Genomic DNA, 15,685 nt, shown 5'->3' on the forward strand with positions numbered 1-15,685 from the left:
CACTCAGACCTGGAAAAGGTTGCCTGAGAAACCCAATATGAAGACGAGGGGAACTGAAAGATCCTACATGATTCTGCTCTGCACCTGGATTAGAATAATGAGGATATTTTAAATCACAACACTAAAGCTGCTTGCATTCTAGTCCTTCTAAGATCCTTGAAACCATTACCTCTGTCTTCTCAATAACCCCATTGGGATGCCGCTTAGTTCTGCAGCTGTTTGGAGAGAAACAGAAACCTGGTGTTAGAATTATTCAGATTGAACCAATATCGAAGGTAGAACACAAAGGAGTTGTGAGATAATGGCTGGTCTGGAAGCAGCTGTTAAAAGATGTGAAGAAAAGAAATGGACAGAGGGTTCAAGAAGCAGGAGAGGCCATGGCGTGAATTCAGTCAGGTGTAGAGGAAGAGGGATCAAGGATTCTAGATCGCACTGTAGATACCAAAAACTTGTTGACTGTGGTTGTGTATGGCAACAGGGGGTGTGGGTGGAGTCAAATGCATGAGTGACTTGAAGTTCCTAAGACAAGTTGTCAGGATCCCTTTTAAATACTCATGAGAGTGGGGAGGAGTCAAGACGGCAGAGAAGTAACAGGCTGAGATGACATTAGGTAGCAGGAGATCAGCTAGATAGTCTATGAAATCATTCCGAACAGCTACACTCTAACAGAAGATTGAAGAGAAGAAGAGCAACAATTCTAGAAACAGAAAATCGACCACTTTCTGAAAGGTGGGACCTGTGGAGAAGTGAATCCAAAGTGATGGGAAGATAGACCGCGGGGGGATGGTCTGGCTCCCCGCAAGCAGTGGAGCAATGGAGCACAATATCAGAACTTTTAAAAGGCTGTTCCACTAAGGGACATCACTCCAAAGGGTAATCTGGGGTGAAGCCCATGTGGGAATAGCGTGGTCTCACGTCCTGCGGGGTCACAGAAGGGTCGAGGTTGTTTGAGTGTCACAGAGCTCCCAGGTATTAGAACGAGGAAGCCAGTAACAGAGACTGAGCTGAGGAATGAGCTCTCAACTCAGAGTTACCTTAAGCTGTGATATGTGGCATAGGCAGGACCCTGCTCTGTGAGCAGGGACTCCACAAGATCCTGGAAGACCCCCCTGAAGAATGCAGGGTTCTGCTGGGTTTGGAGACTCCAGGCAGGGCTGTGTGCCAGAGATGCTCGGTCGCAGGCTGGGGGGAGGGAGCTCAAAGTGAGGCTAGGCCAGGGAGATGGGAGTAATTGAGGACTTTTCTCCAAGGGTGCACTGAGGAGTGGGGTCCCGAGCTCTCGGCTCCTCTGGGCCAGAGATTGGGAGGCCATCATTTTCAAGCCATCCTCCAGAACTCTATGGAAAGCATTCAGGGAACAAAAGCTCCAAAGGGGAACCTCAGTGGATTACTTAGCCGAGCCCCTTGTAAGGGCGGTGCAATTCCGCCTTGGGCAAACACACTTGAGAATCACTACAACAGGCCCCTCCCCCAGAAGATCAGCAAGAAATTCAGCCAAGATCAAGTTCACGTACCAAGGAGAACAGCAGAATTCCAGAGGAGCAAGCAAAGCAAGGAATTCGTGGCTTTCTCCCCATGAGTCTTTAGTCTTGTAAAGTTAATTAAGTTTATTTAATTTTATTTTTTTCTTAAGCTAAAATTTTTGTAACCATTACTCTCTCCTCTTTTAACTTTTTAACTAGTTTATCTTAACAATACCTTCATTTTAAAAATCTTTTTGGAAACTTCATCATTATACTCCTATTTTATCCTTCGTTGTATCTATCCTTATTGCTTGTATACACTTAAGGTTTTATCTTTTAAAAAATGTTGGGGTAGAACTTCTTCTAATAGCTCAAAATAAACCCTAAATCTAGCACAGGTCTTTGTTCCAGTCTCTAGCCTGAGCAAATTCTTTCTACTTATCATATCAACTCCTTTTTTAGAAATTTTTTTTAAAAATTTTCATCTTTATAGTTCTATTCCATCACTTCATTGTGTTTACCCTTATTGTGTGTTTGTGTGTGTGTGTATTTTTTTCATTCTTTAAAATTTTGGGAGATAGTTTCTTTTAAGAGACTAAAATACTCCCGAATTAACTAGGTGACTCTATTCTAGTCACCAATCTAATATATATATATATATATATATATATATATATATATATTATATATATATACTTATTTTTAATACTTTTTCTTTATTTAATTTTTTTCTCTGAACTTTTTTTACCCTATTTCTTCCCCCCATGATGTGGGTCTCTTCCTATTTGGTTAGAGCACATTTTCCTGAGGTCCTTGCCATCCTTTTAGTATTTTATTTGCCCCTTCCTATATTCTTATCTGGATAAAAGGAAAGGTGGAAAATTCACTGAAAAAAAAAAATAACAAGAGGCAGTACCAAAGCCTAGGGACCTAATCAATACAGACATTGGTAATATGTCAGCTCTAGAGTTCAAAATAATGATTGTCAAGGTGCCAACTGGGCTCAAAAAAGGCATGGAAGATATTAGAGAAACCCTGTCTGGAGAAATAAAAGACCTTTCTGGAGAAATAAAAGAACTAAAATCTAACCAAGTTGAAATTTAAAAAGCTATTAATGAGGTACAATCAAAATAGAGGCTCCTACTGGTAGGATAAATGAGGCAGAAGAGAGAATTAGTGATATAGAACCAAATGACAGAGAAGAAAGAAGCTGAGCAAAAGAGAGACAAACAACGACTGGACCACGAGGGGAGAATTCGAGAGATAAGTGATACCATAAGACAAAACAACATTAGAATACTTGGGATTCCAGAAGGAGAAGAAAGAGAGAGGAGAGCAGAAGGCATATTGGAGAGAATTATTGTAGAGAATTTCCCTAATATGGCAAAAGGTACAAGCACCAAATCCAGGAGGCATGGAGAAGCCCCCTCAAAATCAATAAGAACAGGTCCACACCCCATCAGCTAATAGTAAAATTTACAAGTCTTAGTGACAAAGAGAAAATCCTGAAAGCAGCAAGGGACAGGAAGTCTGTAACATACAATGGTAAAAATATTAGATTGGCAACAGACTTATCCACAGAGACCTGGCAGGCCAGAAAGAACTGGTGTGATATATTCAGAGCACTCAATGAGAATAACGTGCAGCCAAGAATACTATATCTATGTAGGCTATCATTGAAAATAGAAGGAGAGATAAAAAGCTTCCAGGACAAACAAAAACGAATACAATTTGTAAACATCAAAACAGCTCTACAAGAAATATTGAAAGGGGTCCTTGAAACAAAGAGACAGCCCAAAAGTAGTAGACTAGAAAGGAACAGAGACAATATACAGTAAGAATCACTCTACAGGCAATACAGTGGCACTAAATTCATATCTCTCAATAGTTACCCTGAATGTAAATGGGCAAAATGCCCCAAGCAAAATACACAGGGCATCAGAATGGATAAAAAAACAAAACCCATCAATATGCTGTCAACAAGAAACTCATTTGATACCCAAGGACACCTCTAGATTTAAAGTGAGGGGGTGGAAAATAATTTACCATGCTAATGGACATCAAAAGAAAGCTGGGGTGGCAATCCTTATATCAGATCAATTTCAAGCCAAAGACTATAATCAGAGATAAGGAAGAACACTATATCATACTCAAAGTGTCTGTCCAAGAAGAAGATTTAACGAGTGTTAAGTATCTATGCCCCTAACATGGGAGCAGCCAATTATATAAATCAATTGATAACAAAATCAAACAAACACATCGACAAAAGTACAATAATAGTAAGGGACTCAACACTCCCGTCACTGAAATGGACAGATCATCCAAGCAAAAGATCAACAAGGAAATAAAGGCCTTGAGTGACACACTGGACAAGAGAGACATAACAGATAGATTCAGAACACTCCATTGCAAAGCAACAGAATACACGTTCTTCTCCAATGCACCTGAAACGTTCTCCAGAATAGATCACATCCTGGGTCGTAAATCAGGTCTCAACCGGTATCAAAGGATTGGGATCATTCCCTGCACACATTCAAACCACAATGCTCTGAAGCTAGAACTCCATCACAAGATGAAATTTGGAAAGAACCCAAATACTTGGAGACTAAAGAGCATCCTTCTAAAGAATGAATGGGTCAACCGGAAATTAAAGAAGAATTGAAAAAATTTATGGAAACAAATGATAATAAAAACACAACAGTTCAAAATCTGTGCGACAGAGCAAAGGCAATCCTGAGAGGAAAATATATAGCGATACAAGCCTTTCTCAAGAAACAAGAAAGGTCTCACATACACGACCTAACCCTACACGTAAAGGAGCTGGAGAAAGAACGACAAGAAAAACCTAAACCCAGCAGGAGAAGAGGAGTAATAAATATCAGAGCAGAAATCAATGAAATGGAAACCAAAAAATCAATAGAACAAACCAATGAAACTAGGAGCTGGTTCTTTGAAAGAATGAATAAGATTGATAACCCCCTGGCCACACTTATAAAAAAAAAAAAAAAGGACCCAAATAAATAAAATCATGAATTAAAAAGGAGAGATTACAACCAACACAATAGAAATACAAACAATTATAAGAACATATTATGAGCAAATATATGCCAGTAAATTTGACAATCAGGAAGAAATGGATGCATTTCTAGAGACATATAAACTACCACAACTGACCCAAGAAGAAAGAGAAAACCTAAACAGACCCATAACCAGTAAGGAGATTGAAACAGTCATCAAAAACTCTCCAAAGAAACAAGAGCCCAGGACCAGATGGCTTCCCAGAGGAATTCTACCAAACAGTTAAAGAAGAATTAATTCCTATTCTCATGAAATTGTTCCAAAAAATAGAAATGGAGGGAAAACTTCCAAACTCATTTTATGAGGCCACATTACCTTGATCAGAAAACCAGACAAGGATCCTATCAGAAAAGAGAATTATAGACCAATATCATTGATGAACGCAGATGCAAAAATTCTCACCAAAATACTATCCAAAAGGATCCAACAGTGCATTAAAAGGATGATTCACCACGACCAAGTGGGATTTATTCCAGGGCTTCAGGGCTGGTTCAATATCTGCAAATCAATCAATGTGATACAATACATTACTAAAAGAAAGAACAAGAACCATATGAGACTCTCAATAGATGCTGAAAAAGCATTGGACGAAGTACAGCACCCTTTCCTGTTCAAAACTCTTCAAAGTGTAGGGACAGAGGGTACATACCTAAATATCATCAAAGTCCACCATGAAAAATCCACTGCAAACATATTCAGTGGAGAAAAACTGAGAGTTTTTCCACTAAGGTCAGGGAACATGGCAGGGATGTCTATTACCACTACTGCTATTGAACATAGTAGTAGAAGCCCTAGCCTGAGCAATCAGGCAACAAAAAGAAATTAAAGGCATCCAAATAGCAAAGAAGAAGTCAAACTATCACTCTTTGCAGATGATATGATACTATATGTGGAAAACCCAACAGACACCAGTCCAAATCTGCTAGAAATTGTATAGGAATGCAGTAATATTGTATTTCTTCACACCAAAACAAGACAGAAGAAAGAGAAATCAAGGAATCAATTCCATTTACAACTGCACCCAAATCCATAAGATACCTAGGAAGAAACCTAACCAGAGCGGCAAAGAATTCATACTCAGAAAACTATAAAGTACTCATGAAAGAAATTGAGGAAAACACAAAGAAATGGAAAAATGTTCCAAGCTCATGGATTGGATGAACAAATATTGTGGAAATGTCTATGCTACCTAAAGCAATCTACACATATGATGCAATCCCTGTCAAAAGCCCATCCATTTTTTCAAAGAAATGAAACAAAGAATCCTACAATTTATATGGAACCAGAAGAGACCTCGAATAGCCAGAGGAATACTGAACAAGAAAGCCAAAATCGGTGGCATCACAATTCCAGAACTCAAACTCTATTGCAAAGCTGTCATCATCAAGACAGTATGGTACTGGCCCAAAAACAGACACACAGATCAGTGGAACAGAATAGAGAGCCGAGAAACAGACCCTCGATTTTATGGTCAACTAATCTTCGACAAAGCAGGAAAGAACGTCCAATGGAAAAAAGACAGCCTCTTCCACAAATGGTGTTGGGAAAATTGGACAGCCACAAGCAAAGAAATGAAGCTGGACCATTTCCTTACACCACACATTAAAATAGATGAAAATGGATGAAGTACCTCAATGTGAGAAAGGAATCCATCAAAATCCTTGAGGAGAACACAGGTAGCAACCTCTTTGACCTTAGCCGCAGCAACTACTTCCTAGGAACATCACCAAAGGAAAGGGAAGCAAGGGCAAAAAAATGAACTGTTGGGACATCATCAAGATCAAAAGCTTCAGCACAGCAAAGGAAACAGCTAACAAATCCAAAAGACAACTGACAGAATGGGAAAAGATATTTGCAAACGACATAACAGATAAAGGGCTAGTATCCAAAATCTATAAAGAGCTTAGCAAACCCAACACCCAAAGAACAGGTAATCGAATCAAGAAATGGGCAAAGGACATGATCAGGCAATTCCACAAAGAAGACTTCCAGATGGCCAACAGACACATGAAAAAGTGCTCCACATACTCGGCGTCAGGGAAATACAAATCAAAACCACAATGAGATACCAGCTCACACCAGTCAGAATGGCTAAAATTAACAAGTCAGGAAATGACAGATGCAGGGTAGGATGGGGAGAAAGGGGAACCTGCCTACACTGTTGGTGGGAATGCAAGCTGGTGCAACCACCCTGGAAAACAGCATGGAGATTGCTCATAAAGTTGAAAATAGAGCTGCCGTACACCCCAGCAATTGGACTCCTGGGTATTTACCCTAAAGATATAAATGTAGTGATCCGAAGGGGCACGTGCACCCGAATGTTTACAGTAGCAGTGTCCACAAGAGCCAAACTACGGAAAGAACCTAGATGTTATCAACAGATGAATGAATAAAGCAGATGTGGTGTATATATATAAAATGGAATACTATGCACTCATCAAAAGAAATGAAATCTTGCCATTTGCAACGATGGGATGGAATTAGAGAGGTTATGCCTATTGAATGAATTCAATGAGAGAAAGACAATTATCATATAATCTCCCTGATTTGAGGAAGTTGAGAAGCAACGTGGGCGGTTTGGGAGTAGGAAACGAATAAATGAAACAAGATGGGATAGGGAGGGAGACAAACCATTAAGAAACTCTTAATCTCACAAAAGAAACTGAGGGTTGCTGGGGGAAAGGGGGTTAGGGAGATGGAGGTGAGGTTATGAACATTGGGGAGGGTATGTGCTACAGTGAGTGCTGTGAAGTGTGAAACCTGGGGATTCACAGAACTGTACCCCGGGGCTAGAATACATTATGTTAATAAAAAAATAAAAATTAAAAAATTAAATGAATACTCATGAGACATTAGATTTTTCTGCCAATGAGATAGATGTTTGCAGCTGGCACTAGACTGACCCTTCTCCTTCCAACACATTGCAGGCTGTTGTCCTGTCAGGGTCACCCACGGTGGGGACACTACCATGGGCCACATCCGCCTAGAAGAATTCTGTGCTCCCAGTGTCCACTTGAACCTTCTCAGTCTCGGGAAGGACACAGAGATACAGTTGACTCAATGCTGCCCTATTGTCCAACTGTTCCTCCTCCTGAGGATAAGTGACTAATCCAGTGGACACTTTCCCATTTCTGTTCTCCTACCAGGTACCCACACTGCTGCTGACTTTCAACACTTTCATATTTCCAGACGTCAGTGTGGTTTTCTGAGCAAAGGAATGTCCTACTCCTGGTGTAACAAGAACTTAGGGAGTGCTCCAACACAGACACAGTTGAGCTCTGGGATTCTTTGCGCAGGAACCCTGGAATTACCGTGTTTCTGTGTGGCACCGGATTTCTGGGGGCCTTGAGCTCCACAGCACAGCAATCAGCTGAGGGTGAGGGAGGGCAAGTACACACTCTGGCTTCTGACGCTGCCAGACCTTGGCTGCTTGTGGCCAATAGTGCAGGGTGAGTCTCCCAGCCTGTCCCTGGGAACCCAACCCTGAGCCCTGCCTCCTCTTCGTCCCCTGGCAAACTGAATAGCAATGCCTGGGAATGGAAAGTTAGTGGGGGTCGGGGCACCCGGCTGGCTCAGTCCTTCAAGCATCTGCCTTGAGCTCAGGTCATCATCTCATGGTCCTAGGATAGAGTCCTACCTTAGGCCACCTGCTCAGTGGGGAGTGTGCTGCTCCATCTGACCTTCTCCCCTCTCATGCTCTGCCTCTCTGTCTCTCTCAAATAAAGAAATAAAATCTTTTAAAAAATGTTGGCAGGGGTACTCACTCCCCTTGCCCCTGCATTTGGCCTTTGCTGCTTGGTTCTCCAACACTTTCCAGTATTTAATAATCAAGAACATTGGGATTAAAACTGACTATGGCTATAGGGATTATCAGGAAAAGTCTCACGCTTTGTTATAGACAGAGTAAGGAAACGGGTTTATGACAGCATTAGAATCTCTGGATGTCCACAAGTAGGCTTTATGTAGCTGGAAGGGACATTCTCAGAAAAGGTCCCATTTTGGTCACCACCCTTGTCGCACTTGGCCACCAGGAGGCGGTCTTCCCGGAGAGGAGCTTCACTAGGCCACCCTTCAACCTGATCCTGCTTTCTGTTTCCTTTCAGCCCCAGCTGCTGTTCCATCATATTGGATGGAAATCCGAGCAAAGCCTCTCTAGCAGGTGCTTCTGCAAAACCTAGAGATTTCAATGCATTTTTTGTTGTCTACTTGCTTTCTTCTGCTGCTCCTTTAAAAAGCTTTAAGCTTAGATGACAGCAGAATAGAAAGCTGTTGTGTGAACAGGCTGAGAGGTCAAGAGAGTGAATGCCAAGGGACTGTGGGGACTTCTGCCTTGTTGAGGAAGGAACCTGTTAGGACAGGGGAATGTGTTCTGGAATGAGGGTTGGGGGAGGGTAGAGGGCAGCGTGGGTGCCAGAAGGTTAAGGAAATAGCATGTTCTTCTGCACTTCCAACTAGATATTTATTCTCAACTTTCAGATGTTCGTAGAAGCCACCGTCTCATCACTGGTGATAAATAAAAACGTTTCTTGCCAATGGGGATGAATGCGTCAGCCTTTCCTAGAAGTCACAACAGAATTCCAGTTTGGGAGGCAAGTCAGGTACTGAAGTGTAGGACCACTGTTCCCACGAATTTTGGAGGAGGAGACAAACAATATTCCCATATATAGCTGTCAGAATTAAGATAAGACGATTGCTACCATATTTATGCCATTCCCTACAGAAGATGCACTGCTAGGTTCCTTTCAGTGCATGAGTTCAGTGAATATTCATGCTCTTCTGTCCTAATTGTTAAACCTGTTTGTACTCCTGAATTACACACAGCTCACTATTGCTCCATGGATTTCCATGATTCATGTATTTTCAGCTCATTCGACCAATGATTTCTCATTGCTGTAAATATGAGGAGAGAGAATACCTGACCCAGCTTCCCACCCTCATTTTTGAAGAAAGTCTGTCAGTCTTTATGTGCAAGAGAATCTCGTGATGTGGCTATCCACCAAACATTGTGTTATTCCGAACATGAGGAAATACTAGCAGTGAGCAACAGAGAAGAATTCTTACATCAAACTCTTTAGAAAAAGCAATGGGATATTATGCCACTTTAGTAAACAGGGTCACAAGGAGGGGTTAAGGAACCTAATTAATGATGCCAAATAATTCCAGGAAACATGATCTTATCCGTGGTAATAGATAATTTGATGTAGTATTGAATGAGTTATCCATTCCTGCCAAGTGAATTCTTAAAGCCGAGCAGCTCGCTGATGTGCAAGGAAGTAAGAACCAAGGCACGATAAATCACGGTCAGCAATTCAGTCATGATGAAAAAGAAATACAACACTAACCATATTAACATGATGTGCAGAACATCGAATCCATGAAACCGCTCAGGGAAAAAGAAATGACATAAAGTGCAAACTATGTGCAGAATAACAAACCCCACTATTCCCAGATCCCATGCAATATTCTTCTCCAAGACAGATGCACTGACTTCTCTTATTCATGCTCCCACTTGTTCCAGGGTGGTCTCTGCTTATGCATTCCACCAAACCGACTCTCAGGAAGGTCAGCAAAGGCTTCTGTGTTTCTGACATCACAGACAGTTTCAATCCACATCTTCCAGGAATCTGCTGATGGTCTTTGAAACACATTTACTTCCATAAAAAAACTCACCAGCATCCTCCCTTACCATGTGGCCAAGAGTCCACCATCTCCTTTGTGGCTCTTCTCTCCTTTCCCTTCAATGGTTGAAGAGCCTCAGAATCAAGTTTATGTCTGTTTCTCACATGACACCGTCTCCCTGCGTGACCACCTCTGTTTCTGGCTTTGCCTGCTAGATGTGGACCTCGCCGTGGCGTTTCTTGTCAACTGCCAGCTCACCTGCCCCCGACACCGGACATACGTGTCTCCATGTCTGCCAGTGACCTGTTGAGGGGTCCACAGATTTTCTGTGTGCACTTCCTGTGTGTTTCTACCTCTCTGCTCAGGGAGCAGGTGAGAGAAGTCACTTCCTTTCCTTCATCGTCAAAACATTAAATTGGAGGTTTTTAGATCCCATCCCTATAGCAACCATATTTATATGTCCCTACAACCAAAGATGTAGACATCAGGATCTATATTTTTTATGTCCTATAGCCTAAAGTCAACGTGCAAGTTGTCTTAGAGAAAGTGAGTTGTTATTTCCAGTGTTAATGCAGTATGACAGTAAATGATTTCTGCTGTCCAATTTCCAATGGAGTTACACAATCAGACCTGGTATACCTCCTTGAAAACACTTTTGTCCTTAAAATTCCATAAAGAAAAAAATCATAAACTGATTACATATTAAAAATATATTTTATTATATTCTATGATGTAAAGGTGTACATCATATTATATGAAAAAACTGAATCTTATAGATATTTACATAAATAAATATTTAAATAGATAAATAGGCATAGGCAAGGTCATCTGTAAGCAACTACAGCTTGTAGAGTTGACATATCCTGAAAACTCTTGACAAATTGACTGTGTTCATGTCTTCACAACCACAGAAATGAGAGTCTCTGAGATGGCAGGACTCCGGAATGTGTGATGTTATTAGTCAGAGGGAATCATTTCCATGTTGAAACGGGTCTCACTTGCCACTCCTTAGTCTCTTATGCAAGGCTGTTGATGCATACAAGGGTTTCATGATCTCTGCTCGGACCATCTCCCAGGCACAAGGGCTGTATTGCTTCTCTTGCAGATAGAGGGAGATTCTCTGGAAGTAGTTCCTCAGGATGGAGTCCCCATTCACCAGGGGCAGCTCTCCCACCCCTGCCTCCTGCAGGGGACAGGCTTCCAGGTGGCCCAGGTGCTCAGAAAGTCCCGAGCACAATTCCTCCAGGAGGGTCGTGTTCCAGGGAGCAGGTGAGGCCTCTGTGCAGAAGAGGTGGAAGGTCTTCTGGTTCGTCACATGGACGACAGAGAGGGCTTGAGCCTTCTGCAGCGCCTTGCCATCAAACACCTCCTGGGGGAAGCCAAAGTTGTTTGTGTACCTTTCACAGGAGCTAGCAGACAGTCTCCTCATTTGTTGCAGGAGCATCAGGGTCCTCCAGTGCAGCAGGCCGTGATACTGAGGCAGGTCACATCCCAGAGAGCCGAGGGAGTGGCAGCTAAGCACCACCAGGGCCACCAAGAAGGAGCAGGGCAGGGCCATTGGGGATCCTGTAGGTGCTGTTGGCCTGGCTGGGGTGGGCACGTCTGGGACCCGTGGCTCTAGCTTCTCTGAACATCTTGTCTTGTGCATGTGGCTTAAGTAGGGGACATAGGAGTTTTCAATTTCTGAACTTTTCCCTTCCTTTTCTACTTCTCTTTTTGCTTTCCTTTCTACACTTTCTTCTGGGGTTTAGAGCGTGGGTTTCTCAACTGTTTCTTTTTCCTATTGCCGCCTCCTGTCACAGTCTTTCGAATATTTCTGTGATTGAACCTTCCAAAAAAACGTGGTAACAGAGATCTAAAGTCTATATTGTTATGTATTTATAGATAAGACAGAGTTCATTTTAGTCTGTTTAATTCAGAATTAAGATGGACGAAAATTTTCAACTGAAAGCTATATTTTAAACCTAATTACTCTTTACTGGATATCTGAATATGATGTGTGACTTCTACATTTTTCTTACTTAAATGGAAATATTAAAGTACAATGCAAATTAAGTATTTCTAGAAAGACAATACTATCAGTGTCCCTAGATTCTGAGAAACATTCCAAATTGCTAACAGCCAATGAATTTTTCAAACATTTATTGGATGTTTGTTTTTACTGTACTGTATTTTAGTATGGCCTCAATGAGAAAATGATTTTTAACTTCACTTGATGCTAGATACTCAACAATTTATTCTAAAAATATTTTCTCTATTTAGAACCAGATAGAATTCCCGATTCAATGAATACATATTGAATAATTAAATGATTATGTAGAATCTATATTTATTTCCAAAGCCCACATCAAAACAAGGCTCAAACACCAGCAACTTCGACAAGACAGCCCATGGCATGTTGAAGCCTTGTTCCAAACCCTAGAACTGCTTGTTTTATTGTTGGAAATAATTGGAACAAGTGTTCCCTCTGGTGGGGTGATGCTGAAATGTGGGAGAGACCATGAAGCTCCAGAGCAGGAAGGATGGGGAAAATCTCTGGACCTTCTGCTCACTTTTACTAGGAATCTATCTGCTGTTTTTGTAAAGAAAAAAAAAAAGATAGAAAGAAAGAAAAAGAAAAAAAAGGTATTTTTGCTGAAGGTCATGGCTTATAACACTAGCAGAGTCTGTTCATTCCAGGGAAGATTTTGTTTGTGTTTGCTTGTGTTTCTTTGCTTGCTCTGGAAGAAAATCTCCCACCAGGGGACAGACTTCTACATACAACACAAGCCCATGTGCAGACCTGGTCACTGTCTAGCCCACCTTGCCCCCTCGCTGGCAGCCTCCCCTGTAAAGACTGTGATGGGCCACAGAACAGCAGCTGTGTGAATGGGCAGGAGAGGCTCCTGAGGAGGGAGGGTAGGGGAGCTCACAGGAGGTTTCTCCACTGGGGGAGAGGGAAACTCTGTGACTGGAGAGTGAAAGGATGGGATCTCGGAGGGCGTGGAGGAAGGGGACTTGTGCTGTACCAGAACATATGGAGTATGCGGACATAGGCACAGTATATATGTATACGTATTACATTACTGTGTAACTAATTACATTCAATGGATAGGACACCCATTCCCAATGGGTATTTTTTTTTTCACAACAGTATTTTGGAGGATCCGCCCTTTGTAGTCAGATACAGGGGAAAGGCTATGAAAAGATCAATATTCAGGGAAAACATAAGATAATAGTTCTCATCTGTTAAGATGAGACTTTCACTCAGTAGAAGATACTAGATGCTTTGAAATGTGCCACTTGATTATGACAACAGCTCTAGGAATATTTCCACCTCACTTTACATCTGAGCTATAGACTGTCCAAGTGAGGTTTTCATGATCAAACAACGAGTTGGAAGCAGAATCCAGATGCAGGGCACAGTCCTGTAGCCCATGTCACAAATTCCTGCCTGAGGTTCTTCTTGGAAAATTCTGAAACTTCCCTTCTTCGAAACTTCCTGGAGATCATTCTTCCCTGGTTGTGTCCCACCTGCTCTGGCTGCTCCATCGCTGTGCCCCTGACAGGCCCCCTTCTCCTTCTCAACCTTAAATGTTCCAGATTCTCTTAAGCTTTAGGGCATCTTCTCATTTCACTCATGTGAGACAGAAGGACTTTCAGTACAGTGCCTCGATTTCCAAATACGCAAAGGAAATTGCGATTTAATGTCTCCATGACATGACTCACCCTTGCATCTCCAGTGGGAAGTCTGCTGTCCCCTCTTCCTGACTTTCCTCCTTCAGGCTCCTGGTCACAGATCCCCCTGGCCTCTAGCACTGTGAAGAGGTAGCCTCAGACTACTCTAGAATGATTGCTTTCCCTCTCCCTCTGCTGGCAAAGCCAGCAAATTTCCCTCTGCTCTTCACAGGGGCAGCCTAGTGGTCATTCCAAAGGTACAACTCACAAACCAGTGGGCTGCACCAACTAGGGAGGACTGGACATTGTAACTACCCAGTGGAAACACACAGAGCCTCGAACCATGCTTCCGTAACAGCTCAAGTTCCTACCATTGCCTGCTCCTGGAGAGTGTGATTGTCTGCGTGCTCCTTTTTCTCCTGGTACCAGCGCTGACACTAGCCCTGGGACCTCAGCTGTGAGTGGATCTAAGAAGAGTTGTTTTCCGACTTCTTGTAATTGGTGGTTGTTGGTTTTGTTCTTGTATTGCAGCTGTGAGGTCAGGAAAACTGTTCCAAATGGTTCAGTGTTGATCCAGAAACCAGAGGATCCTGCAATACGTGAACACATGAACTACTTCAGGCTAGCTCTGTCCTGTGATGGAGACCCTTAGGGACAGTCCTGTCACAGACACATCTTAACCACAATGCTGAGTAACTTAACTCAACACATTGTATGGCTGAAGCAGAAAGAGGAGTCGTTAGAAAGATGGAACTCATGGCTATGTGACTTAGTGTTGTAGGTCAAGAATATCATTTGCAGGTCCCTTTCTTGCTTTCTTCCTTTTTATCATTTCCCTTTCCATATGTCTTCATTTGAATATGAAGAGATGGGTCTCCGGATTTTGACTCAGACGCCTTCCCAGGTAGTCACTCTGTTTCTTCTGTCTCTGATGGAGATGGATTCTCTGGAAGCACGTCTTCAAGGCTAGGGCAGGGCCCTCAAACCCAGGGGCAGCTCCCCCACTCCCATCGCAGGTACCACACAGGTTCCCAGGGTTCTGGCTGCCCCAGCAGGGACGGGTTCAGGCAGCAAACGGCGGGGCCCAGTGAGGAAGAGGGTGAAGGTCAGCTGAAGCATCTCAAGGAGGACAGACTTGGTGTGGACCTCCTGGAAGTGGCCGCCACGCACCTTGTCCCAGTGGAGGAGGTGTCCCTGGTTCAGAAGAAGGGACTGATGCTCCTCCTCTGTTCAGAAGCAGCAGGTCCACCTGTGAAGCTGCCTGGGGCCAGGAGGCAGCTCACAGCCCAGAGCTGAGATGCTGCCACGGGGATCCAGGAGGGGCCCAGCTCCTCCTGGGTGCTGCACCTGAGGGCTTCTGATGGAATGGCGGACCAGTGGGCGGTGCCCTGTCCCCTCATTCATCTCCAGTTCTTTCTATTCATGAGTCTTCAATAGAACAGGGTAGTTTTCATTTGCAGAATGTTCCCGTACACTTTTCATACCTTTTTATTTTTCTTTGCTTTTTTTATATATGCTTTACATGACTTAGAAGACATTTGAAGACATCGCCCATTTCAATTATTAGTTTATTTTTTCATGGAAGTTTAATTAGCCCAAAGAAGGTAAATCTCCCAGATCTATATTCTATCTATAGTCACTAGCTTCTGTTCTGTTCCTCGCCTTTCCTCTGCCGCCAGTATGGTTTCTGGTGAGTAATTCCGTCAAAACAGATGGTCCCCGTGGTCACAACCCTTCTACTTCCTGGCTTCACGGACCCTTTCCATGCACCCTTTGCTATGATGCAATTCCTTGAAGCGTTTCTCCGCTTTGAAATAGACTCTTAACCAATATTCGCTCTTATGCTACTGCCTTAGGGCCATTCCACC

The 15,685-nt window shown here is 42.7% G+C and overlaps 2 protein-coding genes across 2 annotated transcripts in view; both read right to left on the reverse strand.

Moving 5' to 3' along the window:
* LOC116570229 (interferon alpha-1/2-like) overlaps window positions 1-15,685 on the reverse strand; it is an 82,186-nt gene that overhangs the window by 49,174 nt on the left and 17,327 nt on the right. The gene's annotated exons all lie outside the window — the stretch shown is intronic.
* Window positions 11,000-11,817, reverse strand: LOC116570216 (interferon alpha-1/2-like). The gene has a single exon (XM_032306987.1). It carries the CDS (start codon window positions 11,806-11,808, stop codon window positions 11,155-11,157), a length of 654 nt encoding a protein of 217 aa, XP_032162878.1. The 5' UTR covers window positions 11,809-11,817; the 3' UTR covers window positions 11,000-11,154.

The sequence above is a fragment of the Mustela erminea genome, chromosome 12 (assembly GCF_009829155.1).
Source record: "Mustela erminea isolate mMusErm1 chromosome 12, mMusErm1.Pri, whole genome shotgun sequence".
NCBI classification, from domain to species: Eukaryota; Metazoa; Chordata; class Mammalia; order Carnivora; family Mustelidae; genus Mustela; species Mustela erminea.

What these genes read in the sequence shown, in the direction of transcription:
- LOC116570216 (XM_032306987.1), bottom strand. Translation starts at nt 11,808, where the DNA reads ATGCACAAGACAAGATGTTCAGAGAAGCTAGAGCCACGGGTCCCAGAC.